At 47.3% G+C, this 25,204-nt stretch overlaps 2 protein-coding genes across 2 annotated transcripts in view; both read left to right on the top strand.

The window, feature by feature from the left end:
* Positions 1-7,977: 7,977 nt before the first annotated feature.
* Positions 7,978-9,444, top strand: LOC126526972 (uncharacterized). Its single transcript, XM_050174679.3, has one exon. The coding sequence runs from the start codon at positions 8,252-8,254 to the stop codon at positions 9,275-9,277; it is 1,026 nt and encodes a 341-aa protein (XP_050030636.1). The 5' UTR covers positions 7,978-8,251; the 3' UTR covers positions 9,278-9,444.
* Positions 9,445-9,507: 63 nt separating this feature from the next.
* LOC126526973 (transmembrane reductase CYB561D2-like) overlaps positions 9,508-25,204 on the top strand; it is a 30,015-nt gene continuing 14,318 nt past the window's right edge. Inside the window, exons 1-3 of the mRNA XM_050174680.2 lie at positions 9,508-9,622; positions 19,276-19,316; positions 24,168-24,413. Coding sequence (XP_050030637.1) covers positions 9,508-9,622; positions 19,276-19,316; positions 24,168-24,413 — 402 coding nt within the window. The remainder of the gene's footprint in view (positions 9,623-19,275; positions 19,317-24,167; positions 24,414-25,204) is intronic.

Here is a 25,204-nt window from a genome sequence, read left to right as displayed (position 1 = left end):
AGCAGGGCAACATACTATTGCCTACAACTTGTCGTTCACGCTTAATGGTCATGCCGTGCACCAGCTGCAAGTATCGCTAACCGAAAACTCATCTGTTCCGCTTAACCGTCGGGAGCTCTGCCTGAATGAAAACACGAAAAGGCTTGCCTTCTTATTATAGCCAGCCAAGGCGAAGCACCGGCGCGGGATTCTGCTCTGTAGGCTTGTCCAGAAAGTGCTCGGAGCAAACCTGCGTGTTACACATATTACGTTCGTAGGGCGCAAAGTTGAACGTGGCACCAAAATATACACAGATCGAATACTCACTCGTGCATTTTCACTGGGTTGGTAGTTCTTCCTATTCACTGCAGCTATCCACCGGTGGCGCAGCTTGTCATTCTTCGTTGCGGATGGAAATTGGTGCAGGCTGAAAACACCGCACCGGCACGATTCCCTACGTGTATTGTGCTCTTCGCAAAGAGCGCTAAGCAACATGCTCATTTTCCGCTGGTTATTTTGGCATCCAAACACGACGCAATGATGCCCAGATGACTTCTCGTACTTTGAATCCACGTGAACGGGCACATTTCCGCACTTTGGAGTCCTAGAGCTGGCGCTTGCCATGTCTACTGGTCGCCGGCGAACACACTTTGGCAGCCCAGTACAATATGGCGCTGGTCGACCGGGCAATCCGGGTGCGAGAGTATGCGTTCGGTTAGTCTGGGTGCGAGGCTAGCGTATTCTAGTCTATAGTGCGTGCGTCAATGCACACGTCACGTCAACGCTATCTGGCTGACTAAAGGCGCGGCCTAGGTTGTGCGTCATTGGGCACAAGACGGCTCAGCCAGTGTGGAGGAGGGGTCGCCACGTCATGAGTGTATAAAATGAGCGCGTTCATGACGTTCCGAGGTCTAAAAACGGTATAATGCTTTCGCATTCCCACGCGTAAGAAGTCTTAAGTGTATCTGCCGAATTTATTTGTGTGTGTACGTGTCCGTAAAATTGCGTCTGTTTGTGCGCGTGAGAGGTTGTTGCGACGCCTATTTCTCGAAGCTCGACCGGCGTTACTATTGGGTAGCGTGGCATTGTCGGCGGGGCTGCAGGCGTCGCTGCCTGGTCGTCATGGTCTACCGGACGCCTGCAGCCCGCCGACAACGCCACGCTATACCCAAGAGTAACGCCGGTCGAAGTTAGAAAAACAGGCGTCGCAACAACTGGTGGCAGCGCTGGGATCTTTTTCCTGTTCGGCAATCAATGTGGCAGGGCTTACACTCAATAACTTTCTTCTGCATTCTGCCTCTCGAGGTGCAATTTGAGTTTGTTGCCGGCCGGCCGTTGCTCTTGCCTCATTTGGTGCACCTGATAAACACGCAGCCTCAGTTGGTTTTTGTGACACTGGCTATCTCGTTCTTGGTTCCAGCCTTTAAGCATAGATCCGTTCTTCCAATGAATCACCAGTCGACAGTCAGCGCTCGTGTTCTCAATTTCTCGCGAGGTTTCCACTATTTGCAAGTTGTCGGGCCCTCGGCGAGGCAAGCGTCTTCCGAGGCCATTACGAAATCAAGAGTTTGACGGAAACCCGTCTGGTCTGGAAGAGACATTGTAATTAGTTGAAATAAAGAGCGTTGTGTCAAACGCATTGGCTGAACACGCAGAAACGACCAATCATGGAATCGATTGGGACAATGTAAGAATCATTGACAAAGAAAAGAATTTCTCTTCGCGACTTGATCTTGCAAATCTTTGATCATCTAGACAACTGAGCGCACACTCAGTCGCAACGACGCCAACTTTCCACGCGTCTTGAGACGTACATAACCAGATTTTCGTCTCGCTCATCCTCTCGTAAACAAGGCTCCCGTGTGGGCGCCGAAACGTCTTCTTTATTTCCAAGTTTTATGGTCGGCGTCCAAATTCCGACTGTACTTCCAAGGACCATCGTGAAGAACGTGTCGCGCTGGTAAGATCCACGCGGCTTCCGACGTTCACGGGGCAGGCGACCACTTGTCGCCGGCGCGAATCAGTGTACAACTGGACCAAACAAGCGCGGTTTCGCCGGGGCCCGCGACCGGAAATTGGCAACGCCGTAGATTGAATCCGCCGCCGCCACGGCGCCTAGATTAGGCTGAGCCGGAAAGGCCCGGCTGAGCAGCGACCGTGGCACAGCGGATGCAGCTATGGATCTCTATGAGCGTCAAGGCAAATCACATCACGGACAGCTCGGTTGCCGAGAGGTGCCTGGATTGGGTCCGCGAACGACGCTGCGGCCGCGGGGGCACGCCACTCGCGACGCTCGCTGTTGGCCCGAAGCGCGCGCTCGGCGGCGTGACACGCAGTCGCCGCCGAACCGATCGAGTTGGTTGTGGCGCGTGTACGATGAAACGTTAAATTCAGCCAACACTCGGAAGCCGAGCTTCTGTAGAGAACATCGATTATATTACCAAAGATCGCCTGAAATTTGTAATCTATTAAGCATTTGAAGCGTACCAGTTTACGGCTTCAGCGAAGCTGTTAACTCCCGCTAGTCTTTCAAATGTTGTATTCATGGCATATATGATTATGGCATGTGTGAATTTCTTCCAATTTGAATAACTTACGCAGCTCACACTGCATGTTGTGACATCTTTTTCATTGCGATGTTTTCGTGGTTTTTTCTTTTTTTTTTTTTTTTTACTCTGATGTACGGCTGTTCTTTTTTGCCAAATATATGGAGATTTAATAAGTTATCGTAAGTTCCTTTTCATTTCATCAAACCTCATAAAAGCCGGTTCAGTGATACTGACTCAAAATATTTTTTTTTTTTTCTATTTTCTTGTGCATTCCAGCTAGTATACGCCAGAGCAGCTCTTTCACAGCCGGGGGTGCTCCATGCGGCGGGCACAAAAGCAGCGCTCGGACATAGAAGCGAGCGCGACGCCACAAATTCGGCACCTTCGAACGCGTTTTATTCATAGCACGGCCCCACCTAAATTTCGTTCATTTATTATGGATCCCAGGGAACTGAGAAATTCATCTTAATGAAACAGCTGATTCGCTTGCGCGCGCCTCCTTAATTAAATGGTGCGGTGGTCTCTGTGCGGCCGGCTGCTGCTCATATCACTGCTGCTATAGACTTGATCGGATGCAGAAAAAGCATCTCATCCATGGAAGACTTCGCATCTAAATTACTCTTGGAACCGTCAGTGGTGTCCTGTACCTGACAATTCCAAGTTCTATTTACAAGTCTGCGTGACCGTATTACAGCGCTTAAAGTTTACTTGCACAGATCTGGTCTGGCGGTATCCCCTTTATGCTGTCTCTGCAATGAGGCGGAATCAATCGATCGCTTTCAATCAATAGAAGTCAACGACAACGATGGTTGGAAGTTCCGCTTGCTAATCTTGGACTGACGTTATGCGCTACTCTTCTACTCTCACTTGAAGCATAAGTATACAGCCACAGAAACGTTTGGCGAGTCATTTATATACAGGAGGTTTCCGCGAAGACTAAGCAATATTTAAAAATAGCTGTTTTGAAATAAAACGACGGTTCCTTCGGAGACAGGCTGTCAGTGTGGCGGGTGATACGCTACCACTGATACGCCACCACGGGGTGACGGGTGATACGGGGTAATTAGTCATTAATCAATAAAGATATATTAATTAACTTCTATACATTTAGTTTCAGAGTGCTCATCATAATTCCGAAATCGAGGCGAGCTCTCCGTACACGCCTTATGAACTTTTGTATCTGGAAAAATGCAATTACCCGCGTAACTGTGGACGAATTTCGGCTATCAGAGCGCGCGAAACCGAAACTGGGAGGGTGTACAGCAAGCGCAGAGCCGCCTCATCCCGCCCCCCCCCCCCTTGCCCCCCCCCCCCCCACCTCGAGGTGACGTTCTGCTTACGTCACCCGGAAGCGGGTGTAGACACACACACACTACAGTGCAGTCAGCAGAAATTTATTTCGTTCCATTTTTATTCAATAATAACAGGCACTTGCCACTACTACAGTTTTTTGTGTTCATTCCGATCGGTTCAGCGGTTGCCTTCTCTTCATTTATTGTGCGTTGAAGTAAGGCATCGGAGTTTTGTTCCGAGATGAAACTTCACTTAACTCCCACCGTGCGTATAAATCGTAGGGCGTTACAGAGTTGGACAGGTCGCAAATGTGTACGAGTTGGTTTTTTGTTGAGACATGAAAGAGCAACACCGAATTAGTTCATTCCGATGTAGGGTTTTTCATAGTTATTATTATTATTATTATTATGTTTAGTCACATTTATATTGCGGAAAAGAGGACTAGAATAGAAATTTCGATGGGGCCACGTGCCCGATGTGGCGTAGCCCCTCTGGCTACGCCACTGGGAACTCTAACGCGGGGGGGGGGGGGGGGGCAGCAGTTGTTCTCGTGCCTTGTCTGGCTTACCAAAGCTCCGCTTGCAGCAACAACACGTACAACCAAAAAGTGTAGTTTGCCGACTCGGCCTAATTCGCTATTCCGATGTATTGTCCTTTCACACAGGGCGCAGAATAAAAACGGAGGAGAGCTGTGTTCCCAGCAGCTGGGAGGCAGAGCCTCTTTCGTTTCGAAACTCCGTGCGCTTGGTGACACAACGTGTGGCGAGCTCGCACGACGGCCGAGTGATCCACCACCGGAAGGCGCTGCTGCGATTACACACGGCGCGGTGTCGCCGCTCGCGCGGCTCACACGAGCCGCTACATGTTGTCCGCGAGGGAAGACAAAGGACGCCGCCCCGCTGCGCAAGACGACGCGCCTCCAATGGCATCTCGCAGGCCTTTTCCTTCCTTTCACTGAACGCACGAGAAGTGGTACGGCAGGGCACGCATTCCACGACAAGTGTCCCGAATTCTCGGGACATTCTTCGGGAAGCTTTCCCTCTCGTATAAAGCAGCGAGCCAGATTTATCATTTCAATTCCCCAGCGCTCCAGTGTGTGGGATGTATAGTGTTAGTCTTGAAAAAGAAAATTATAATCCACTCGAACGTAGCACAAAGCTACGAAGGAAACCCACAAATGCTCACTCACACGCCGGCCCGACACCGATTTCGGATTGCCGACTGTCGGTGGCAGCGTTTTTTGCCTTCGTGTCGGCGCACTGCACACACACTGCACCGGCGCCGACAATCTGCCGACGGTCGGCGGAAAGCTTGGCGTCGGTACAAAGTGTCGGAGGCGCCGACACGAAGGAAAAAAACGCTGCCACCGACAGTCGGCAATCCGAAATCGGTGTCGGGCCGGCCTATAGTGTGAGTGAGCCTTAAGGATTTCTCTGAAAGTGCCATTCAGAGAAACCCGTTTATATAGATGCGTGCTACGTTGGGCTAGAAGACGCGAACCTTCCTTCAACTTGCGGGATTCCGCAGAACTGATTTTCCAATAGTCTGCCTTCTAAGCAAGTGCGCTGTTGTTGAAATGACCAACCAACTAACCCACCAATACGTCCTGAGCAGTTTCTTTTTGTTTTGTTTTTGTTAACCTCGCTGCTTTTCTTTCTTCGTGTCTCTGGTTAAAGATTAGGACTGTCAGACTTTAGAAAGAGCACGTAATTGATCTTTGCCATCAGAACCCGAAGCAGCTGCGAAAAGGGATAATACTGCTCGATGTTGTTACGCCGCTTAGAATGAAGGTAACACCCTTATTATGTACAAGTTGTGCACGCTACGTACGTGCACCGAGGTGCCAAACGACGCCTCGCGAGCCTCAAAGGAACGTAGTCAAGCAACCAAAAGAAAGAAAGAAATAAAGAGAAAGAACACAAGGCAAGTAGCACACATGCCGCTGCGGGGGCAAGAAAAAAAAGGTGGCTGTCATTCTTCTTTATATGCATAGGCTGTCACATAACTCGAAAATATTCCCGCAAAGATCGAATGACATTCAGGGTAGTGTTTTCTGCACCTATAAAACTGAGCTGTATTTACCGTTTGACTAGCCCATCTAATGCAATGCTTCCGGAAACAGAATGCGAAAAGAAACATAGACTGCATTAGAAATGTAGTGTATAAAATTTCCTTGACGTTTGGAAAGCATTATATTGGACAAACGGGTCGCTGCGCCAGCGCGATAGATTGAAGGACCACGACTACTACAGTGTAAGGCGCGCACCGGAAGGATCGCTGGCTGTCCACTCCAGGTCGCGCAATTGCTCGACCGTGGTTAATAAACGCACTGTTGTGAGCAAGGGATCGCCCTACAAGTGGAATAATTGAAGCGGGGAAAGAAATTATCGGCCGATATGCCATGTCACGGGTAACTTTGGTGGTGTCCTTTTAACGGCAGGCTTGAGAGTCACTTCCTGCTGATGCATCCTTGCGTCATGTAACGCCGAGATTGTGCTAATCTGGTGTCACCAAGTGTAAATATATTTGCTGCGCGTCATTTTTCGAATAAGATATGTTGAGAGTCAGCGCTATGTGTGTCTTTTTCTGTCCTTCCTGTCCACTTCGTGCTGTACGTATACAGAGTATAGAGTATGTTGCTCGCCGACCTCGAAGCTAACGCATGTGTGCCCCCCAGACAAAGTAAAGAGTTTCGACTGGGTTCACTATAGCCTCGCAGTTTGATTATTCCTTTCTGTTTCTTATAGTCTGCCATTTTACGCTTTGCAAGATGTCCATTGAAAGAACAAGCTCCACCATCTGGAAGTGTCTCGAGACGACATTTTCGCGTATGAATCGGGATACACAGGGCCTCCATATCACTAATGCGCGCTCATCCAGCCCTGTCAGCAGCCGACTTAACTGGTAGCGAAGCATGCAAGCGCTGTTCCCGCCGATAATTTTGCGCTGTCATCAGATGATCGCAAACCAATTGCGTCAGATTATTGCTATATGTTGCGCCAAGGCATGTCGGAGACGCAGTCGTGTTCGTTTCGGTCGCCGTGGGAGCCCGATGGACATATGACTTTGCGCTGCTGAGCTCGAGGGTTGAATCTTTGTACGCTCGTCTACGCTTGGATTCAGGTGCACTCCAGGAGGTCAGAATTAATCCGGGGAGCACCACCCACTCGCTTGCAGCGTACCTCAAAATGAAATCAAGGTTCTGGCCCGTAAAACCCAAGAATATCCCTTCCTCCCCCCCCCCCCCCCCTTTTGTTTAACAACTCACTGTCCGGCCGTGCAATTGTATTTTCTTCTATAGTTTCCATAGCGTGGCGAGGTCCCTCGATAACATTGCTGCTTGCTCGGTAAGTTGGTTCGTATTCATTGAACGCAATTGATGCGCGTGAACTAAAGACGAATACTTTGTTAGAAACAGGCAGGCAAGACAAACGATATGTTACGGCATAGGAAGTGTTCACATTTCTGTGTGTTTGTCTGTGTTTGTGTTACTCTCGGTGGAATATTTAAATACCAAAGGAGCAGCCACTGATAAGCGTATAGCTTACAGACACCGAATTCTTGCTCGTCTCTGCGCAACTGCCAGATAATTGTGCCGAACAAGGATCAGTCGAAGCACGCGGACCACTGTTCGCGGTTCTTGGGAGCCGCAAATGCACACAGCGTTCAGAGGACGGGAGCGCGCCGTTTACATAGACTTGGACGTCAAGAATGTACTCGAAACCCGAAACAACGGGTCCACGTCACGGACCGTCAAGCGATTACTTAAAAGCTGTCGCCGCGCGTGACGCGTGTGCCGGCCAGGTGTGTGCCTTATCGTCGATTGGGGCCCGATAGAGCGGCCTTGAAACCCGAGATAGGCAGCTCTGCTCGGCGGCGTCCACCACCACCAGCGGCGGCACCAGCGAAGCCGGTCAACGTCCGGCCTTCCTTCCCGGCGGCCGTTGCACTCGTTTTCAATGCCAGGTGAACGTCCTCGGCGGCGGCAAACACAAGGAGCCGTTCCGGATTTCTGGGCAATGGGGTCAGCCGCGTTTCTCCGGTGCCAGTGACCCAGTGCGCATCCTGCGCGGTCATCGCTCTCGCGCTGCGACGCCGCCGGACGGGACCCGGGCCCGGGAGTTGGTCTCTCTCCCTCTCTCATAGCGAGAGGGGGGAGAGAGAAGGGGGTAGCCCCGGTCTAAACTTGAAAGTTTCGGGAGTGGAGAGGGCCTTCTTCAGGGCAGTGGGAAAGCCGGGCGGCCCGGATGGAGCGGGTCAAGTCGCGGGAAGGAAAGCGCAGCAGCGCCCTTTCTCCGCCCGGCGGCCCGTTGGCCCCGATGTACCGTTAGTCGCGCTCAGTCCGTCGAACGGGACGACCGCGCGCCAGGACTGCTCCTGCTTCTCACGGCGCAGCACTGGCAAGGTTCAGGCACCTGCTGCAGCGCTCCATGGCGGCGGCGGCCGGCCCCGGGCCCGAAGCCCAGACGCCGGAGCCGCCCTCGGAGTCGCCGCCCAACAACGACCACGAGTCGACTGCCACGGTGACGCCGCCGACGGACGAAGAGGACGAGGGCCCTCCCCCGGCGGCGGTGCCCGAGCCCCCTCCGCAGCCCCAGCAGCAGCAGGCGCACCATCGCGCAGGTGAGCCCCGGCCTCCGGCGCCGGGCGCTGGCAATTGGCCGCTTCCCGAGCTGGGCCGTTTCCTGCTTGCGGGGCCGCCCAGCAGCAACGAGCAGCTTCCTGCCGGCCGCGGCTCCTCTTGTCGGGCAGCAGCCGCAGCCATGGAGAGCAACATCACGCTGTGGCAGTTCCTGCTCGAGCTGCTGCTTAGCCAGCGCTACAGCCACATGATCACCTGGACCAACGAGGACGGCGAGTTCAAGCTGGTCAACGCCGAAGAGGTGGCGCGCCTGTGGGGGCTCCGCAAGAACAAGCACAACATGAACTACGACAAGCTGAGCCGGGCGCTCCGCTACTACTACGACAAGAACATCATCAAGAAAGTACTGGGCCAGAAGTTCGTCTACCGTTTCGTCTCGTTCCCGGAGATCGTCAAGACGGAGAACAAGATCCCGTTCCACGTCAAGATGGAGAGCATGGCGCAGGCGCCGCAAGACCTCAGCGTCAAAGGTCGTGAGCGCAAGCGCTCGCTCTCTGACGAGGACGAGCCGGCGGCCGACGACGTCTCGTCCACGAGCAGCGGAGGGGGCAAGCGGGCGAGGCCCGAGTCCGACACCGACTCGTGCCCGTCGCCCGGCAGCGGAGCCGGTGCCCCGTGCCTTTCCCCGTTCCTGGCGGCGGCCGCCGCTCACCATCGCGGCAAGTTGACGCTGCCCTTGTACCCTCCGTTCACGGCGACGCGTCCCTTCACCCTGCCGCCGTTCCCGCCGCTGGGGCCGTTCGTCCCATACTCGCCGTTCGAGCCGCAGCTCGTCTTCTCGCCCGCCGCAAAGTCCATCTCAGTGCTGCAGTGACACCCAAACCCGAGCGCTGGACGCCGGGCAGTGCTGCCGCCGAACTATCATCCCCGTTTTTTTTTTTTTTTCTTGCCGTGTACAGTTTATTCATGTGTGTGGCTTCCGCTCTGTAGTGCAGACGCCGCGGAAAATAAAAGCTATAAAGGGGCGCGCCCCCTGTCGGAGCTCATGTCCAGCTCATCTACCGCGCCTCCTCAGCATTTGCCCGCCGCGGCAGGCCAAGTGCAATGGCAGTGATGGCGAACAGGGCCAGTGGATCAAGGTCCGCGACGGCGGGCGCTCTCGCAACGACGCTGCTCTTCTCCGTTCTCGTTCTGTACGCTGTGAAGCCGGACACCTGGCGTGAGTACGTGTGTGTGCGTTGCTTCCTCAGCTCCGTCGCTGCTGCCCCGCGGCAACCGATCGGCGCTCGGTGGCTCGGTTCGCTGTCACTGTTTTCGCTCGCCACGCGTAGATGGCGCCGGCGGTACAGGGAGTTTAAAAAAAAGGTGAAAAGGCGGTCGCTCGACTGCTGTGCGCGATGCTTCAGCTTTCGTTGTCGAACGGCTGTGCTTTCTTTGCGGCGATTATTTATGCTCGCAGAGACAGGTCAAGAGGCCTCGAATGCTACAAGCAATGTCGCGAGAGCAGCTGCACATCAGAGAACCGGGCCATGCTTTACAAGCGAATAAGAGATGATACGAGTGTGAGAACTTTCCTATGAATGTCGGACACTTCCCTGTTTTGAAGTGAGCACCATTAACACGAAGTAGTATTCGAAAAATAAATGAGCCGCTAAGGCCGCGTTTATCGTTTCTGCAAGAAGAAAAAAAAAAAAACGGAATATTGTACCACGAACGAATAGGCAGGCGCCACATCACCATGCACAACAGCCATACGCACTCAAATATTGTAGGCCGCTCTTTCGTACGAGGCTTTCCTGACTTGGCGGGAGGGGGCGCACGTCTCCTAAGTAGTCCGAATCTCTTTTAACTGGAACCATAGCACTCATTATTTGGATGCAGCCTCCTTGAGCCTCTTAATTCACATTGAGCCACGCGTGTTCGTTATGTTCCTGGCCTTTTGGTTTGCCATTAACGTTTGTAGCGTAACTTGACATGTCAGAATTATTGACCTGCGTGCTTCGATAGCAGATTGGTGCTTGACTGTAAGCGTGTAAGAAAAAAAAAAGAAAAGCTTTGTTCTAATTTAAAGAGTCACTGACTAGTACTGATACGAGCTGGCGCCCTCTCGGATTAGTCGCGACGCGTCACGAGCAAATGCGGAATCGCGTGGCGACGCCTGCGCCGTGTCAACGCCCTTCAACACTGGCCACGATCTGGAAGGTTCCTCGCCTGTACGCGCACGCACGCACGCACACACACACACGCACACACACACACACGCGCACGCACGCACACCATGACAAGAAGGAAACGTTACAGTGCGGCGTCTACAGGGGCGAACTTGCGGTACCGCATTTGATGCAGTGAGGTCATAGAGTAAGTGCACTGCACATACCATCTCCGTTTCGGCAAGTGCAGTTCGTTGCAAGTCCAGCCCTTTTGGCTTCCCGAAATAGGGAAACTCTTCGGCTATGGTCTGCACACCTGCTGGCCACCATCCATCGAAGAAGCATTTGAGACGCCTGGCGAGTCAACTGTCATGATCAATTTGTGGAGTCCTTCAGATCGATGTTCACCAAATAAAAGAAATTGGAAGCAGGGAAACAGGGTTGACTTTCAACCGGACTTGGTGCTTCGGCTTTCTATGAAAGAATCTGATATCATCATCTTTGCTTCCTGTCAGCTGTATCTTCCTCAAATTTTTCATTGACAGTATACCTGTAATGTTATGTAAGTATAACCCAAGAGCCTAATGCTTTTAGATTAAAATTGTAAAAGCCCTATAGGAATCGTACAAAAATGGTGCTCAGCTTGCGGGGTGCGCATCATTTACATGCAAATAACCACCAAACATGCGCAGTTATGAGAATTCATGCGAAAAGGTTTCACTAGAGACGGCTTTAGTTATGGCAGCAGCGTAATGTAACGTCAAGGTTTATAGCATGCAAATAAATCGTCAAGGTGCTCATGTAGGATTTCTGTGAGAAGTGTAGGATTTCTGTGGGGGGGACGTGTTGGATAAATGTATTGAAGGTCGAAAACCGCTGCCTTTGCCCATCTGCACTTTCGCATTGGCTGATACATTTCATTCTGTTTATTCAACTCTAGCATACGTATGTGCAAGACTGTGGCATGTTTTCTGCACTGTGTGCAAGAAACGAACGAACAAATACGTGAAAGCCAGCCGCTCCGATAGCGGAGCGGGCCAAGCCCGAAGCATTCTTCAACTGATCGGGTGGGAGCCGCTTCCCCTCCTCCTCTTTTGCTGCTTGAGTAGTGTGTAGTAGTGAGTCAGGCGAAGTTTAGCCTTTTGTTCATTTTGGGCAACATTTTATTTGCGATCTCGCAGGCCTCTATGCTTGACGAAAAATTGGGCTCTCAGCGACAACGCATACGCAACGCTTCTTCGCTATTAGAAAAATAAAAAAGATCGAGGGGGGGGGGGGGGGGGGGGGGCAGAAGCGAGACTTTAATGATTTCTTCCTTGAGGTAGGAGGGGAGGGTGTTCGAAATTGTTTGTTACAGCATAAATAAGTCGCCACTTTGCCTTTGCGATTTTGTGCAAATCTTGCACTATGTCCGCAATATTTTGCGAATCTTGTTCCAAGATACACCTTCTCTAGCACTGTCTTGTTGCACGCTATCCTGCAGAACCTCTGCGCACAATTCAGCCACCCAGCTACTTTATGTCGATCTTGTTCCTGCAACATTTATTACAGCCATATATGCTGTTTCCAGTCCGAGCCAAAGAATAACGAATTAAGTTACTCCCCGCTCATGCTTTCTAACCTCACTTTGGATTTTGGAGAACCGGAAGGCATGAGTTGGCGCGCTTCCGCTGTCGCGTGTCAAGAATGCTAGCGTTATAAGCACAAAAAGTGCTGTGTGCGTCTGTTTCAGGTAGGAGCTAAAACCTGAATCTGCGCTAATCTATCCGTACGTTAGCATCGATTGTGCCATTGCAGCAAATCCACGTGGCTTTGTTGCGATGGCACAATCGATGTGGCTTTGCTGCGATGGCACAATTGATGCTAAAATACGGATGGATTAGCGCAGACTCAGTTTTTAGCTCCTACCTGAAACAGACGCACACAGCACTTTTTGTGCTTATAACGCTAGCATTCCTGATATCCTTGCGGGAGACGATGGTTTGAGAGCAGAGGAGGCGCTGCGAATTCCCTCGGCAATCCGTGGTCGGCACCTATACCTAACCTTCCTCCCACTCGGCTCCATCCGGGTGGGAGGGAGGTTAGGTAGGTGCCACTTTAGCGGCCACAGACCAAAAAACGATGACACGTTCTTTTATTTAATGTGTTAATGACATGTTGATTTGTTGGAAAATATTAATTGGAGGTTATACGGAAGTTCACGTTCACGACTGGGCAGATAATGCATACTCAGAGCGGGCCCAGGTGGAACGTATACTGAAATGTTCGCCTCCCTTGCGGATTACCCGATTGCAATTGCAATAAAAAAGACTGAAAAATGCGTCATTGAACTTTATCTTCCTCATCGACAGATCTAGTTTTCAATCGTACATTATGAACCATTACAGAAGCTTAACACTTAACTTAACATTACAGAAGCAGTGGAACACTTGAAAGGCAAGCATCACATGTCTATGGGCTGTCCGTGACGTCCGCGTGACGTCAGGAATACAGGGACCCGGTGCATTGACTCGGTGCGCCGATGCTGTTTTTGGGGCGCGAGTGAGAACGAGTAAAAATGCGAGAGGGAACCCCTCCCTCTCTCTCTGTCTCTCTCTCTCCGAATCTGGAAGCATCCAGTAGGAGAAAAAGTGGAACTCGATGACGTCAACCTCCTTCGCTCGCGGCCTCTCGTTTCGACGGCCTTATTTTCTGAGGTTACCGTTGCCTTCGTATTCATATACCATGAAACGCAAAATTTCTCTCACTTTCTCACCAATAAGTCAATATGAAGGAAATGTGCTGTATATGAGTAAGGCGTGCAAACCTATAGGGGCTGTCAGGAGGTCTGAAAACTTTAAAAGAATTGAAGCATCAGTATTACAAATCTAACTCCACACTAAATACAGACGTCGCGCTTATGTAAACTGCATCATTTAGGACGCAGCGGCAAAACTGTGACTTGTCAGTTTTCTGCACGGTTTCGTGTGCATAACTTGGAGCATAAGGACCTCTGCTTAACTTCTTACAAACGTGCTGAGTGGTTTCGCAGCGCAATTAGGGCACTTATCGTTAACTTTCAGTCGGTGCATTTATGTGCGTTATCCTGGTACATTTCGTGTACTTCACTTGGAGATGTCGAGTGGCTGCACGAAACGTACCACTTTGTGCACTTCTGGCGGACGTTCGGGCACTACTCTTCGCGTACTCCTCGGGCACCCTTCTCGGGCACTTCTTGGGAACTTTTCGTGTAAACTTTCGGCACGCCACGAGCACTTCTCTCCCTCTCAGTGAAGCAATGAAAGTTGTCGAGTGGTCCGAGCACGTGGCCTGACGGCAGGATTCTGTAACGCGCTCAATGGCTTGGAAACATTTGACAAGGATTGCAACACGCAAGAAAATAAGGGCCTGCCGACCGGCGACAATTGTAGCAACGCTGCAACGAAAATAGATATCGCATGTCCGTATCAGCAGTATTTCAAAAGCGGTACAATTTTGCTTTATAATATGCTGAGCGTCGAAATTCAAGAGAAGGATTCTACATGCAGGGCGGCGGATCTTGTCTCTCGCGGAGTGGCTTTCCACACAGACTCTGCATTGACGACGAATAGCGGATGATCTTGTGCGAAATGTCTGTTGAAGCATGATTCATACCAACACATTATTATTATTATTATTATTATTATTATTATTATTATTATTATTATTATTATTATTATTATTATTATTATTATTATTATTGTTGTTGTTGTTGTTGTTGTTGTTATTATTATTATTATTATAATTAATCCAAGCTTGATAAGCTTATCGTTTTGTTTGACTGGACGTACATACTTAACCAAACAAGATTCGTCGGGCAATGTGTATGAAACGTTCTCTACGCAACTGAAAAAATTTGAATTACATTGCATTTGGCTGATAGCTAAGCCGATAAGAAAGGGTCACTGCTGGATGAACACAGAAATTCTTGCTTCTATTTCGTATCGAGACACCTTGTGGACACGCTGCAAAAGAAATCTGAGAAACCAAGCACTGCCCTTAGTATACAAGTCGGCAAGAAATAGAGTTCTCGCTCTTCTGCATGGCGCCAAACGCCGTTACCTTTATTTATAAATTCCAACAATCTTCAAATATTGCAAGAAAAACTTGGTCTTTGGTAAATCATGTCAGAGGAGTGAGTTCCAGTAAACAGTCTGTTTTCGGTGCTTTTCAGCAACCCCCCACAGAAGTGGCTGGTGCTTTCGACAGGCAATTGTAAGAGTGTCCCAAAGAGCTGTCTCTCCATCCACAAACACGCGGTCGTTAGGGCAATCCGTTTCTGCGTCAGCTTTTCTTCCGAGAATTTCGAGGGGTGATCTGGAAGAAATTTTCAGTTTCCGTCCTAACAAACCCACTGGATATGGTGAAATATCCTTACACACCATCAGAAGGAATTTCAATGCGCTGTCAGATATTATCCTGTATATACTGCATGGTTTTTCGGAAGGTGACGAAATTCCGGAACGCCTAAAAACTCCAGTTGCTTTGTCACTACACAAGTCAGGGAAGAAAGATAATATTGAAAACTATCGGCCAATTTCTATATTGCCGGTTATTGCTCAGGTCTTAGAAAAATTTCTTTTCCACGCTATGTCTTTCTTTCCTAACAAATTTTCTATCCTGACTGATCGGCAGTTTGTCTTTGTTTCAGGGCGTGGTACTCAGGCACTGCTTGAGGAATATTTAGATGAATTGTTCTCGGCATTCGATCAGAATCTTTTCACGTGTGCCCTGTTCTTAGATCCCTGAATCAACAAATCTTGTTAAGTAAACTGTATTTTTGGAGATTTCGTGGGCCTTTTTACAACATTTTCAAAAATCACTTGAGCAACAGATTTCAAGTGGTCGATACCGATGATGAGGGCGTTTTTAGTTGTAAGCTGTTGAAAGCTGAAGTTCCTCAGGGGCCCATTTTATCGCCATTGTTGTTTAACATCTTCGTTAATGACTTCCCTTGGGCAATTTCCATATGTTTCGTGTTCCAGTATGCTGGCGACCCTCTGTTACTGGCAAAACATCTTTCTTACGAAATGTCCGCTGAAATGTTGCAAAATGACGTGTACAAGGCACTGCTTTGGTTCACTAATAATGGAATTGTTGTTAATGCCCCCAAAAAAACACAACTTGCTTGTTTTCGCTCTCCACTCAAGACTACTGTAATTAACATGCCTCTCTACTTACATGAGTCGAACTATGTTTCTTGCAAACTTGCGCCAATTTATACACGGATTCTGTGAAATATCTGGAAATATCTTTCTATATTAACTTATCGTGGCAACATCACTTATCACTTATTTGTTCTAAACTGAGGTCAATCGCTTGGCTGTTGTTTAATATCAAAAGTATTGCACGCTTGTCTGTAAAAAAAGATTATTGTACGTGCACTCGGTTACAGCGTGTTGAGATACGGCATTACAGTCTTCGGCTTCTATTCGGATCGTTGGAGATGCAGGGTAGACAGGATTATAAAAAATATTCTTTAAAATGTTGTCTAAAATTTCCCAATAGTAGCAGCTGCAAATATCCTCCGTGAACTTGGCCTACTGAATTTTCAATCATTGCTTATAGAAACAGTTGTCGAACATTTTTGGAATTCCGCATTCAAACAGAAAAGTGCCGTCACAATGAGAGAACTTAGAGGAAACATCCGTTATGCAGTTCCTCGTTCAACCACAAGGTATGGTGCGGCCAGACGCTGTGCAATATATGCCGGACATATTTAAGTTACCAGAGGAAATCTTTAACGCGTCATCGAAAAGCACGCTGAAAGATTTATTAAAGGAGCTATTGTGAAATTAACCTCCAGAACATTTTTCAATCATAATATATACTTCATCAGTTTCCTTTGTTTTAAGTAGAATAAGCAAATGTTATCTTGTTCTTTTCCATTTTTTTGTAATTCGTTTTATCTTCATTCTACATGTCATCAATTTATGTATTTCTTTTTCGCCATGTGTATCGTATTCATGGCACGGTCTTACAAGCCAACTGAGGCTTAGACCGGCCTGTTTGTGTTCTTTCGCATTTTTGGTGGCAATAAACATTATTATTATTATTATTATTATTATTATTATTATTATTATTATTATTATTATTATTATTATTATTATTATTATTATTAAAATTGTGATGTCTCGGGCACTACTGACGCCTTTACCTCTGATGGCATCTCTGCCGCACTGGTTAAGACTTACGGCAGCATACCAGTCTACTACGCTTCCTAGGCCTTGGAACGTAGCGCCAGTAGTGCCCTTACACAAACTGGGTGCTAGGAGTGCTGTCACTAAATATCGACCTATATCTATCCTCTGCGCTGCATAAAAAGTGTTTGAATCTGTATAGCATTCCCTGCTTTCTGTTATTACTAAGAACATTTTAATAGATGAACAGCGTGGCTTTATGCCATGGCGCTCCACAACAACAAACTTGGTAACATTTATGACCCATGCTTCCAGAGTGGTACATATTAAGGGCCAATCAGACACTATTTACTTTGGCGTGAATAAAGCACTTGATGTAGTTTGTCATATAAGCTCATTAAAAAGCTCACGAAAATGCACATACCTTCTTCCATCACTGCCCTGATGTCACATTACCTGAGCAATAGATCGTGCTTCGTTGGCATTAATGGACAGAGCGCTGTTAGCGATGAAGTCACTAGCGGAGGAGTTCCTCATGGAATCTGTTCTTGGCTCTCTTCTCTTCCTGTTGTTCATAAATGACATTTCGTTAGCAATTCAAGACTCTTCATTTTTTTTTGTATGCTCATCACACTTAAAACTATTTAAGATTGTCAACGGTGTTGACGACTGCATTGTATAACCTCCAAAAAGACGTTTTTTTTTTTTCGCTTTCAATCGGTTGCAGAGACAATGAGCTACTCTTAAAACTGTGGCATTAAGTTATGCACGGGAAATACAATTGCAATTGGATGCGCAATTGGATGCTCCACTGCCTAGGGATGATGAAGTGAAAATTGCTGGTGTGTACTACGACAAAACGCTAAGCTTCTCTTCACACGCTAAATATTCGAAACAACGTGCCCTTCGCGCTCTTAGTATTGTTTATTGCATGTCTCCCGCTCCCCTGTAGTTTTTTTGAAATTATGTTCTACTATGTGCCTTCCACTACTAGAGTAGGCCTTTGTATATAGCTTGGGGCGCAAACTGCAAATCTAATTATTACCTGATTGAACGCGTCCAGAGTAAAATTATAGCTATTTTTAAGCACCGCTTTTGCCGTTCTGGCGATTATAGTTCAAACCTCTCGAATATACACCAACTCAGACCTCTAAAATCAAGACGTACTAAGTCAGACCTATTCCACTATAAGGTGGTCCATAGCATTGCACATTGCTCAGAGCTTCTTGATCACGTGCAATTTTCCGTGCCGCAATAATATACAAGACAGCAATCCGCGTTTTCTGTGCGGCTTGTTGCATTAGAGATTGTGCTATGGCTCGACTCGAAAAAACATGCAGTAAGCACTCTGATTGTATTAATATATTTCAGAGTTCATTTGCTGTGTTTTTCATATATGTAAACAGTCATGTTGTATGATTAACTAACTTTTACGCCCTCCTCCTCGTTTTGTGATTTGCTATTTGTTTCTGTATCTCATTGTTTTGTCAACCACATTTGTCTTCTGTGTACATTTTGTCTCGCTTGTTGTTTTATAAATGCACCAGCAAGAACACTTCGTAGCTGTTCCCGATCACTATAATGAACATTTGATTATTTGACTGGTTATAATTGCAATAGAGTACGTTAAATAATATATGGACTGTGGCAGACTTAGCGCAATTTCATTCCTTCGAATGAAAAGCTAGTGATTCGAACATTACTTACATGACAAATATCAGTGTTCAGTTAGGTAATTAAGAATGTCACTTTTTAACCTGCAAATAAATAACATTAGGCCACTTACTACAATTGCAAAAGATGTGCCAAATATTAACGGATTCGCTCAGCAGTAATTCGAAGCTGGAGCCAGTCTCGTCGTGTGCGTCCCCAAATCTTGCTGAATTATTGCACTGGTGTTGCCCATAGTTTTGTCTCTGAAAGCACGAATGATTTTATGCCTAGTTATCGCCTGGAACACCTATACTATGTAGGAAATTTGGGGGAACTTGTTTTTCGATCGAAGCAGGTTTTGTGAAAGGACTTATGCTAAGATATGGCTTCGCTGCATATAAAAAAAATTAGTGATTCGCTATAATTGAGTATTCGTGAATTAGTTCAAAGTAGCATACAGTCATTAAACACGTGCACAGGAAATGAGGACACAGCTGTTCGTGTTTGTGCTCATTTCTTGTGTCCGTCTATTTAGCGAGGCTTCATTAATAACTCCGGCCCCCAATTCCACAAGTTCACCATCAATCAGTCAGTTAATTGCCCATCTGATTACCTTTCGTGCGTGCTGGTGTGCGCCTCTTCAAGTCAGTCCGATCTAAAGAGGTCGAATTGCGTAGATGCAACAGGTGATCTTTCAAAAATCAGTTCAAAGTAAAAAGACGCGTGGAAGAAAATAACCGCAGTCGCATGTTGTTTCCAAATGCCGCTCTCGTTACGACATCGCATCCCGGCACAAAATACAAGCAGAGAGAAAGCAAAACAGAGTGGTTCGAGCGACTGTTCGCCACATCCGATTTAACAAGCAGCCGAACTTTAGTTGCCGATTGTGAGTCGATTTCGAATACTTGCAGGCTTCTTGTTCCCATGGCACCCGACGCTCGCGGTGTTGGCGGTAAGTGTCTTTCTGCACAGCCTGCATGAAACATTCCTTTGTAGACGTGTTTTATGTTTGTAAGCGGTGCGGGTGCATGCTACCACGCTTGGTGTTAAAAAAAAAATGAAAAAGTCCCAGTTTCGCCGGAAAGGGGAAGCACCGATTGCGATAGCAAATTAGTGGATAGCTGTGCGAAGTAAGGATAGTAGCTTTAGCCGCCTTATAAGCATTCGCTTACTAACTAAATTAACAATAGAATGGGTAAGCGTCACGGAACGAGGACGTAGGAAGAAGCAGACACAGAGAGACAGCGCTGTTTTTGCGTGTCTGCTTCTTTCTACGTCCTTGTTCAGTCGCGCTTACGCATTCTGTCATACATTCAAACCAGCCCGCCAACGTGTTTTAACTAAATTGACAAGCACGGTGTCACGCGCGCAAAGCACATGAACGCATCTCCCTCGATGAGCGCGGGAACTCGCTGTCAAAATGCTGGAGTTAGGAATCGCGGCAGCAGCAAGCGAGTTGACCTGCTCGCATCTCTCGCTTAACGCGAACGAGACGCCGAAAGCACATCGCATTCGAAGCTGCCGTCGCTACGAGATGAGGCCTGCGCGGACGCGCACTTGGGCCACGTCGCAGATCGCGTTCACGACGCACGAGCGCCGGCCACGCGTCCCATCACGACGTCCGCCAAAGGCGTCTATGCTACGGCGTTGGCCACGCGAATCGCGGACGCCGGCGGTGGGTTGTACCACCAAGCTCTTGTCACTGTATTGCTTAATGTCCCAACTATGTTAAAAAAAGAGAAAAAAAAAAAAAAACCGGCGAAGAATTCCCATCACCAAACTTTCTGAACCCCTACTGCGAACTTTTGTTTTTGTACTTCTCCTTTGGATGGATGGATGCATAGAGTTTCCTACAAGAATTACTAGAGGGAACTCTGGCGCTAGTGTCTACGGGAGCTGCAATGGGAGCGGTTGTCCCAGCCATAGAGTTTCTCACTACATAGAGGGAAATCTGGCGCTCCTGCGCTGTGGTATGCATGGGAATGCCGGTATATTGTGGATTCGGATTGGCATCGTTCTTGTAGAGACAGGACACCTTGAAGACGCGCTTGGCAAGTACCATTCCGTCTGTCACAATGATTCATTCTCTACTAGAACAGCACGTGAAAAGCTGTTTTAGCTTTATTATTACGCGAAAACATGTTTTGTTTAACTATGAGAACTTGTTATTGTGTGTACGACTACATGTTACGTAAAAAGTATCAGCGGGCCGCTAAAGTTGGAGGACAGACGCCAAGGTTCGCGCTCGCTTTGAAACAGTTGGTCGTCCTGTTCTTGCTTTTCTTCGCTTGGTCATGCATCGTGGGTGAGTAAAGATGTAATATGTGTGAATGGAAACATTTTATGAAGATTTTACTTTGAAAACGCGTTATTTGCGTAGCCATATCCACGTTTTAGACGAAGCCTCTTACAACACCAGCCAACACGAGCCTCGCAGACACATAGACCGTCATTCCCATGACGGCACGGTGCCCCCTTAAGAAACTCCCATAGACGGTGGCGCCAGATTACCCTCTAGGTGTTATAGTGAGAAAAACTCTATGGTCCCAGCCATAGAGTTTCCTACAAGAATATTGTAGGAAACTCTGGTCCCAGCATGGGAATTAGGGGAAGTACATGAATTTGCCTAAACTTCGTCCTTTTGGCTTCAAACGGCTTTGTGACTTTGTAAACTCGTCATTTTCAACAGTATATTGCGCAATAAATAATTAAATAGACATAATTAAAATTGCCCGACCGCAGGATTCGAACCATAGAGTTTCCTACAAAATTACTAGAGGGAACTCTGGCGCTGCAGTCGTTGTCCTACCGTGGGAATGATGGGAAGTACATGGATTTGTCTGATCTTCGTGCTTGTGGATTCAGACGTTCTTGTGGCTTTGTATATTACTCTATATAAATATTATTGTCGGATATTTCGGCGCAATCTATATTCTTCGAAGTGCAGAAGACGCCGGGAACGCGTACAATTGCTATTAATTGCAACGATTGAGCTTGTCCAGGTGGCCAAATCGAAACGCGCCAAGCGTCTCAAGGCACTGGCATGCCCGCGATAAATTCATAAGGGCGTTTCATTCGCTTGTCGATACGTACGTCCGTGGCTTAATGGTTTCAATATCAGGCTTCTGTGCTAAAGTCCCTGTGTTCGAATCCTGCCGTCGGGCAATTTTAATGTTGTTTATTTAATTATTTATTCCGCAATATACTGTTGAAAATGACGAGTTAACAAAGTCACAATGCCGTTTGAAGCCAAAAGGACGAAGTTTAGGCAAATCCATGTACTTCCCATAATTCCCATGCTGGGACAACCGCTCCCATTGAAGCTCCCGTAGACACTAGCGCCAGAGTTCCCTCTAGTAATTCTTGTAGGAAACTCTATGATTCGAACACAGGGACTCTAGCACAGAAGCCTGATATTGAAACCATTAAGCCACGGACGCATGTATCGACAAGCGAATGGAAACGCTTTTATGAATTTATCGCGGGCATGCCAGTGCCTTGAGACGCTTGGCGCGTTTCGATTTGGCCACCTGGACAAGCTCAATCGTTGCAATTAATAGCAATTGTACGCGTTCCCGGCGTCTTCTGCACTTCGAAGAATATAGATTGCGCCGAAATATACGACAATAAGATTTATATAGCGTAATATACAAAGCCACAAGAACGTCTGAATCCACAAGCACGAAGATCAGACAAATCCATCTACTTCCCATCATTCCCATGGTAGGACAACGACTGCAGCGCCAGAGTTCCCTCTAGTAATTTTTGTAGGAAACTCTATGGATGGATGTTATGAGCGTCCCCTTTGGTACGGGGCGGTGGGTTGCGCCACCAAGCTCTTGCTATTATACTGCCTAATGTCCTACCTAGGTTAAAGAAAAAAAAAAAGAAAAAGAAAAACACGATGAATTCTCATAACCAAATTTTCTGACCCCCTATTGGGAGCTTTGTTTTTTTACGTCCCCGTTTTTGTCGTTTCCCTACTTCCACCTCTCTTCCAACCGCCCCTTACTAATCTCTATTGTGGACATGTTTACTTCATTAATAAGTTTCATGCTGTTCGTGGAGGCGAGCGCCATTAGGAGGTTTTACAAGGAACCGGGCGCGTCGCTCGATCAATGGTCGAAACGCTAGAAAATCGGTTTGTGTTTGAGTTTGCGCGTAAAATAACTATGTATTCTGGTATATTCAAATTACAATCCGACGCTATCGTGTCTGTAGGTTGTTTGTAAGTCGTACTATACGATTTTTCTGACGCAGTTTACTTTTAGAAATTCAATTAGTTCAGTAACTTCTCTGCGCCTGCGCGGTTGGGTATATGCGATGTTCGAAAGGACCTTTCGCGTGAGGATGGTCAACGTTGGGCGCGGGAAGCTGGTCGCCGACGCCGGATATTCTGCGATACGGGACACTTAACGCTTTCGCGTTAAAAACTTCCTTTTAATTGCTTGACTAGATAAAGCCGAAGAGGGGCTTCAGCGTGCTCAAACGCATTAGCCATCGAATATATATAAGAAGAAAAAAGATTCTTAACGCCATTCTAATAATTGCTATCCGAATAACTGCGTAAGTTACTCTTTACCTAGAGGGCCACCACTCTGGATACTCGAATAGCAACCATAACGCCACCGTGAGTTATTCTGGCCTAACTTTAAAATTATTGTCCACCTAAATATACACCGCGTGTATTTTCTCGAGTCCTTTTCAGTTCGTTCAAGCCGCCTCGCTCTGTCACGTTGTGTCATTTGTGCGAGTGTGTTCACACTGACTGCTTCTTTGTCCTTTTCCTTTTTCTCATCTGTCTTTTCTCCCTCCCCGAGTGTAGGTCAGCCGACTGCGGTTGGTTAATTCCCTTACAAAAACGGATTTAGACAGGTTATATAGACTCTCGATAAACCATTCTGTAGTGTCTATACATATTCTGTAAATAATAGTCAATAAAAGGTGTGGCATGATGTATATAAAGAATATAAGAGCTTCTCTAGACATCTGTTGTATATAAATATTCAGTAGAATACAGTCGATAAAATTGTAAGGCAATACACTGTTAGACTGTCTATAGAATAAAAGTTGTCTAAAGACATATTATAGACAATGCTCGATGAAACGGGTAAGGCCATAAGTACTTCCACAGACTAGCCTATACAGAATGTATAGAATGTGTCTGTAGAAGTCCATAGATTTTGTTTACAGACAGTCTATCATACATTTAAGCAAATGTCAATGAAATGTCTATAGATTTTCTAAAAAAATGTTGTAGGAAAGCCTCCCTTCGCCATTGTTTCTGTCTTTGTTTTGTGCCTTATATACACGCCGTTTCGCTTCGCTTTTCGACATAAGCGATTGTACTCGTACATCTACTAGGGGGATTCAATGGTTGCTGTGTTCTGCTGTAAAACGCTCACCGAAGAACCGCCCACCAAAGAAACCCAGGTGGTCGACATTAATCGTACTGCGCGTCTCTCCTGTCATTGATTTGGAACGTTATCCCAGTGGTGCCCAAACACACTCACACATGAAGGAGAATTAGAACTGGTTGTTCAGCTTTATTTGTAACTATGGAAACTGAATTTCTGCAATGAAAAAAAAAAGGATCGAGTGTTATTTGCGTTAAGATCAATTTAGTATAATAATTAGTCATTTGTTTGCAGCACTGTTCACAATTGTAAACTCGCTCCAGCGTATCACAAACGCTAGTGTATACGACATGCGCTATAAATGAGGATTTTGAGGCACCGGACTCGGCGTATAGCACAAGCGATAGGCCGGGCGATCGCTCCACGCTTGCCCCGCCTCTGCGCAGTACGGCCTGATCACCCAGCCGGCCGTGCTGCTGGTGCGCCTCGGCCGCACCCGGCTCCACTGGGCGCTGCAGGCGGCGTCCACGGCGTGCGCCGTGCTCGGCTGCTGGGCCGCGTTCGTCCACAAGGCGGCGCTGGGCAAGCCGCACTTCGCCACGTGGCACTCGTGGGCGGGACTCGGCGCCCTGCTGCTCACCCTGCTCGAGGCGGCCGTCGGAGTGGGCGCCATGACGCTCCGCACTTCCATGGTGACAGCTCCGTTCTTCCCAATTAAGCACTGTTCGTCCTCTAGGGCATAGAAGAAAATTAACGGGGACACTATTCGACAGTGCGCTCGAGACTTGATAACGGTTGTCGTTGTGACACAAAGTGTTTAGCGCTTAGGAAGTTTTAGCTCGGATGATCCTATCTAAACACATGCAAGATGAGGATTCGTTTTTCTCGGCAACCACTGCACCAAACTTGACCAGGTTTGTTGCAGTTAAAAGAAAAACCTCAAATCTAGTGACTGTTGGTTTCGAATTTTTGATTCAGGTCGTTAATTTTTAGTAAAAAATTCATGAAAAACGCAAATTTTAGAAAACGAAACTATTAAGTTTACAGCTCCGTATCTCAGCAATAAAAATGATATCACAATTATGCGAGTTGCATTTCATATATCTAAAGCGGACAAAATTGATATGTTACACATGGATATAAAAAAAATGAGTAATGTGTAAATACAGATTTTGCGAAACTCTTGTACGCAACGTAACAAATTCACGTAATATATAGATTGACATACATAATTTGTCCGCTTTTAGTGATCTAATGGATGCCGTTTACGAAACAGCGATATCTATTCTTGACGGAGAGCTAGTAATTAGTAAACTTCGTGCTTCTATATTTTCGGACTTTCAAATTCTTGAATATTTTTACGATAACATGAAGGCCCTATATCGAAATTCCGCTTTCAACAGTCGCTAGAATTTAACTTTCTCCTTCAAATGCAGCAAATTTCAATAAAATCGGTCGAGGGGTTATCTCAGGAAAACATTTT

Source organism: Dermacentor andersoni, chromosome 9, assembly GCF_023375885.2.
Source record: "Dermacentor andersoni chromosome 9, qqDerAnde1_hic_scaffold, whole genome shotgun sequence".
Taxonomy (NCBI): domain Eukaryota; kingdom Metazoa; phylum Arthropoda; class Arachnida; order Ixodida; family Ixodidae; genus Dermacentor; species Dermacentor andersoni.
This window is presented reverse-complemented; position numbering and strand designations above follow the sequence as displayed.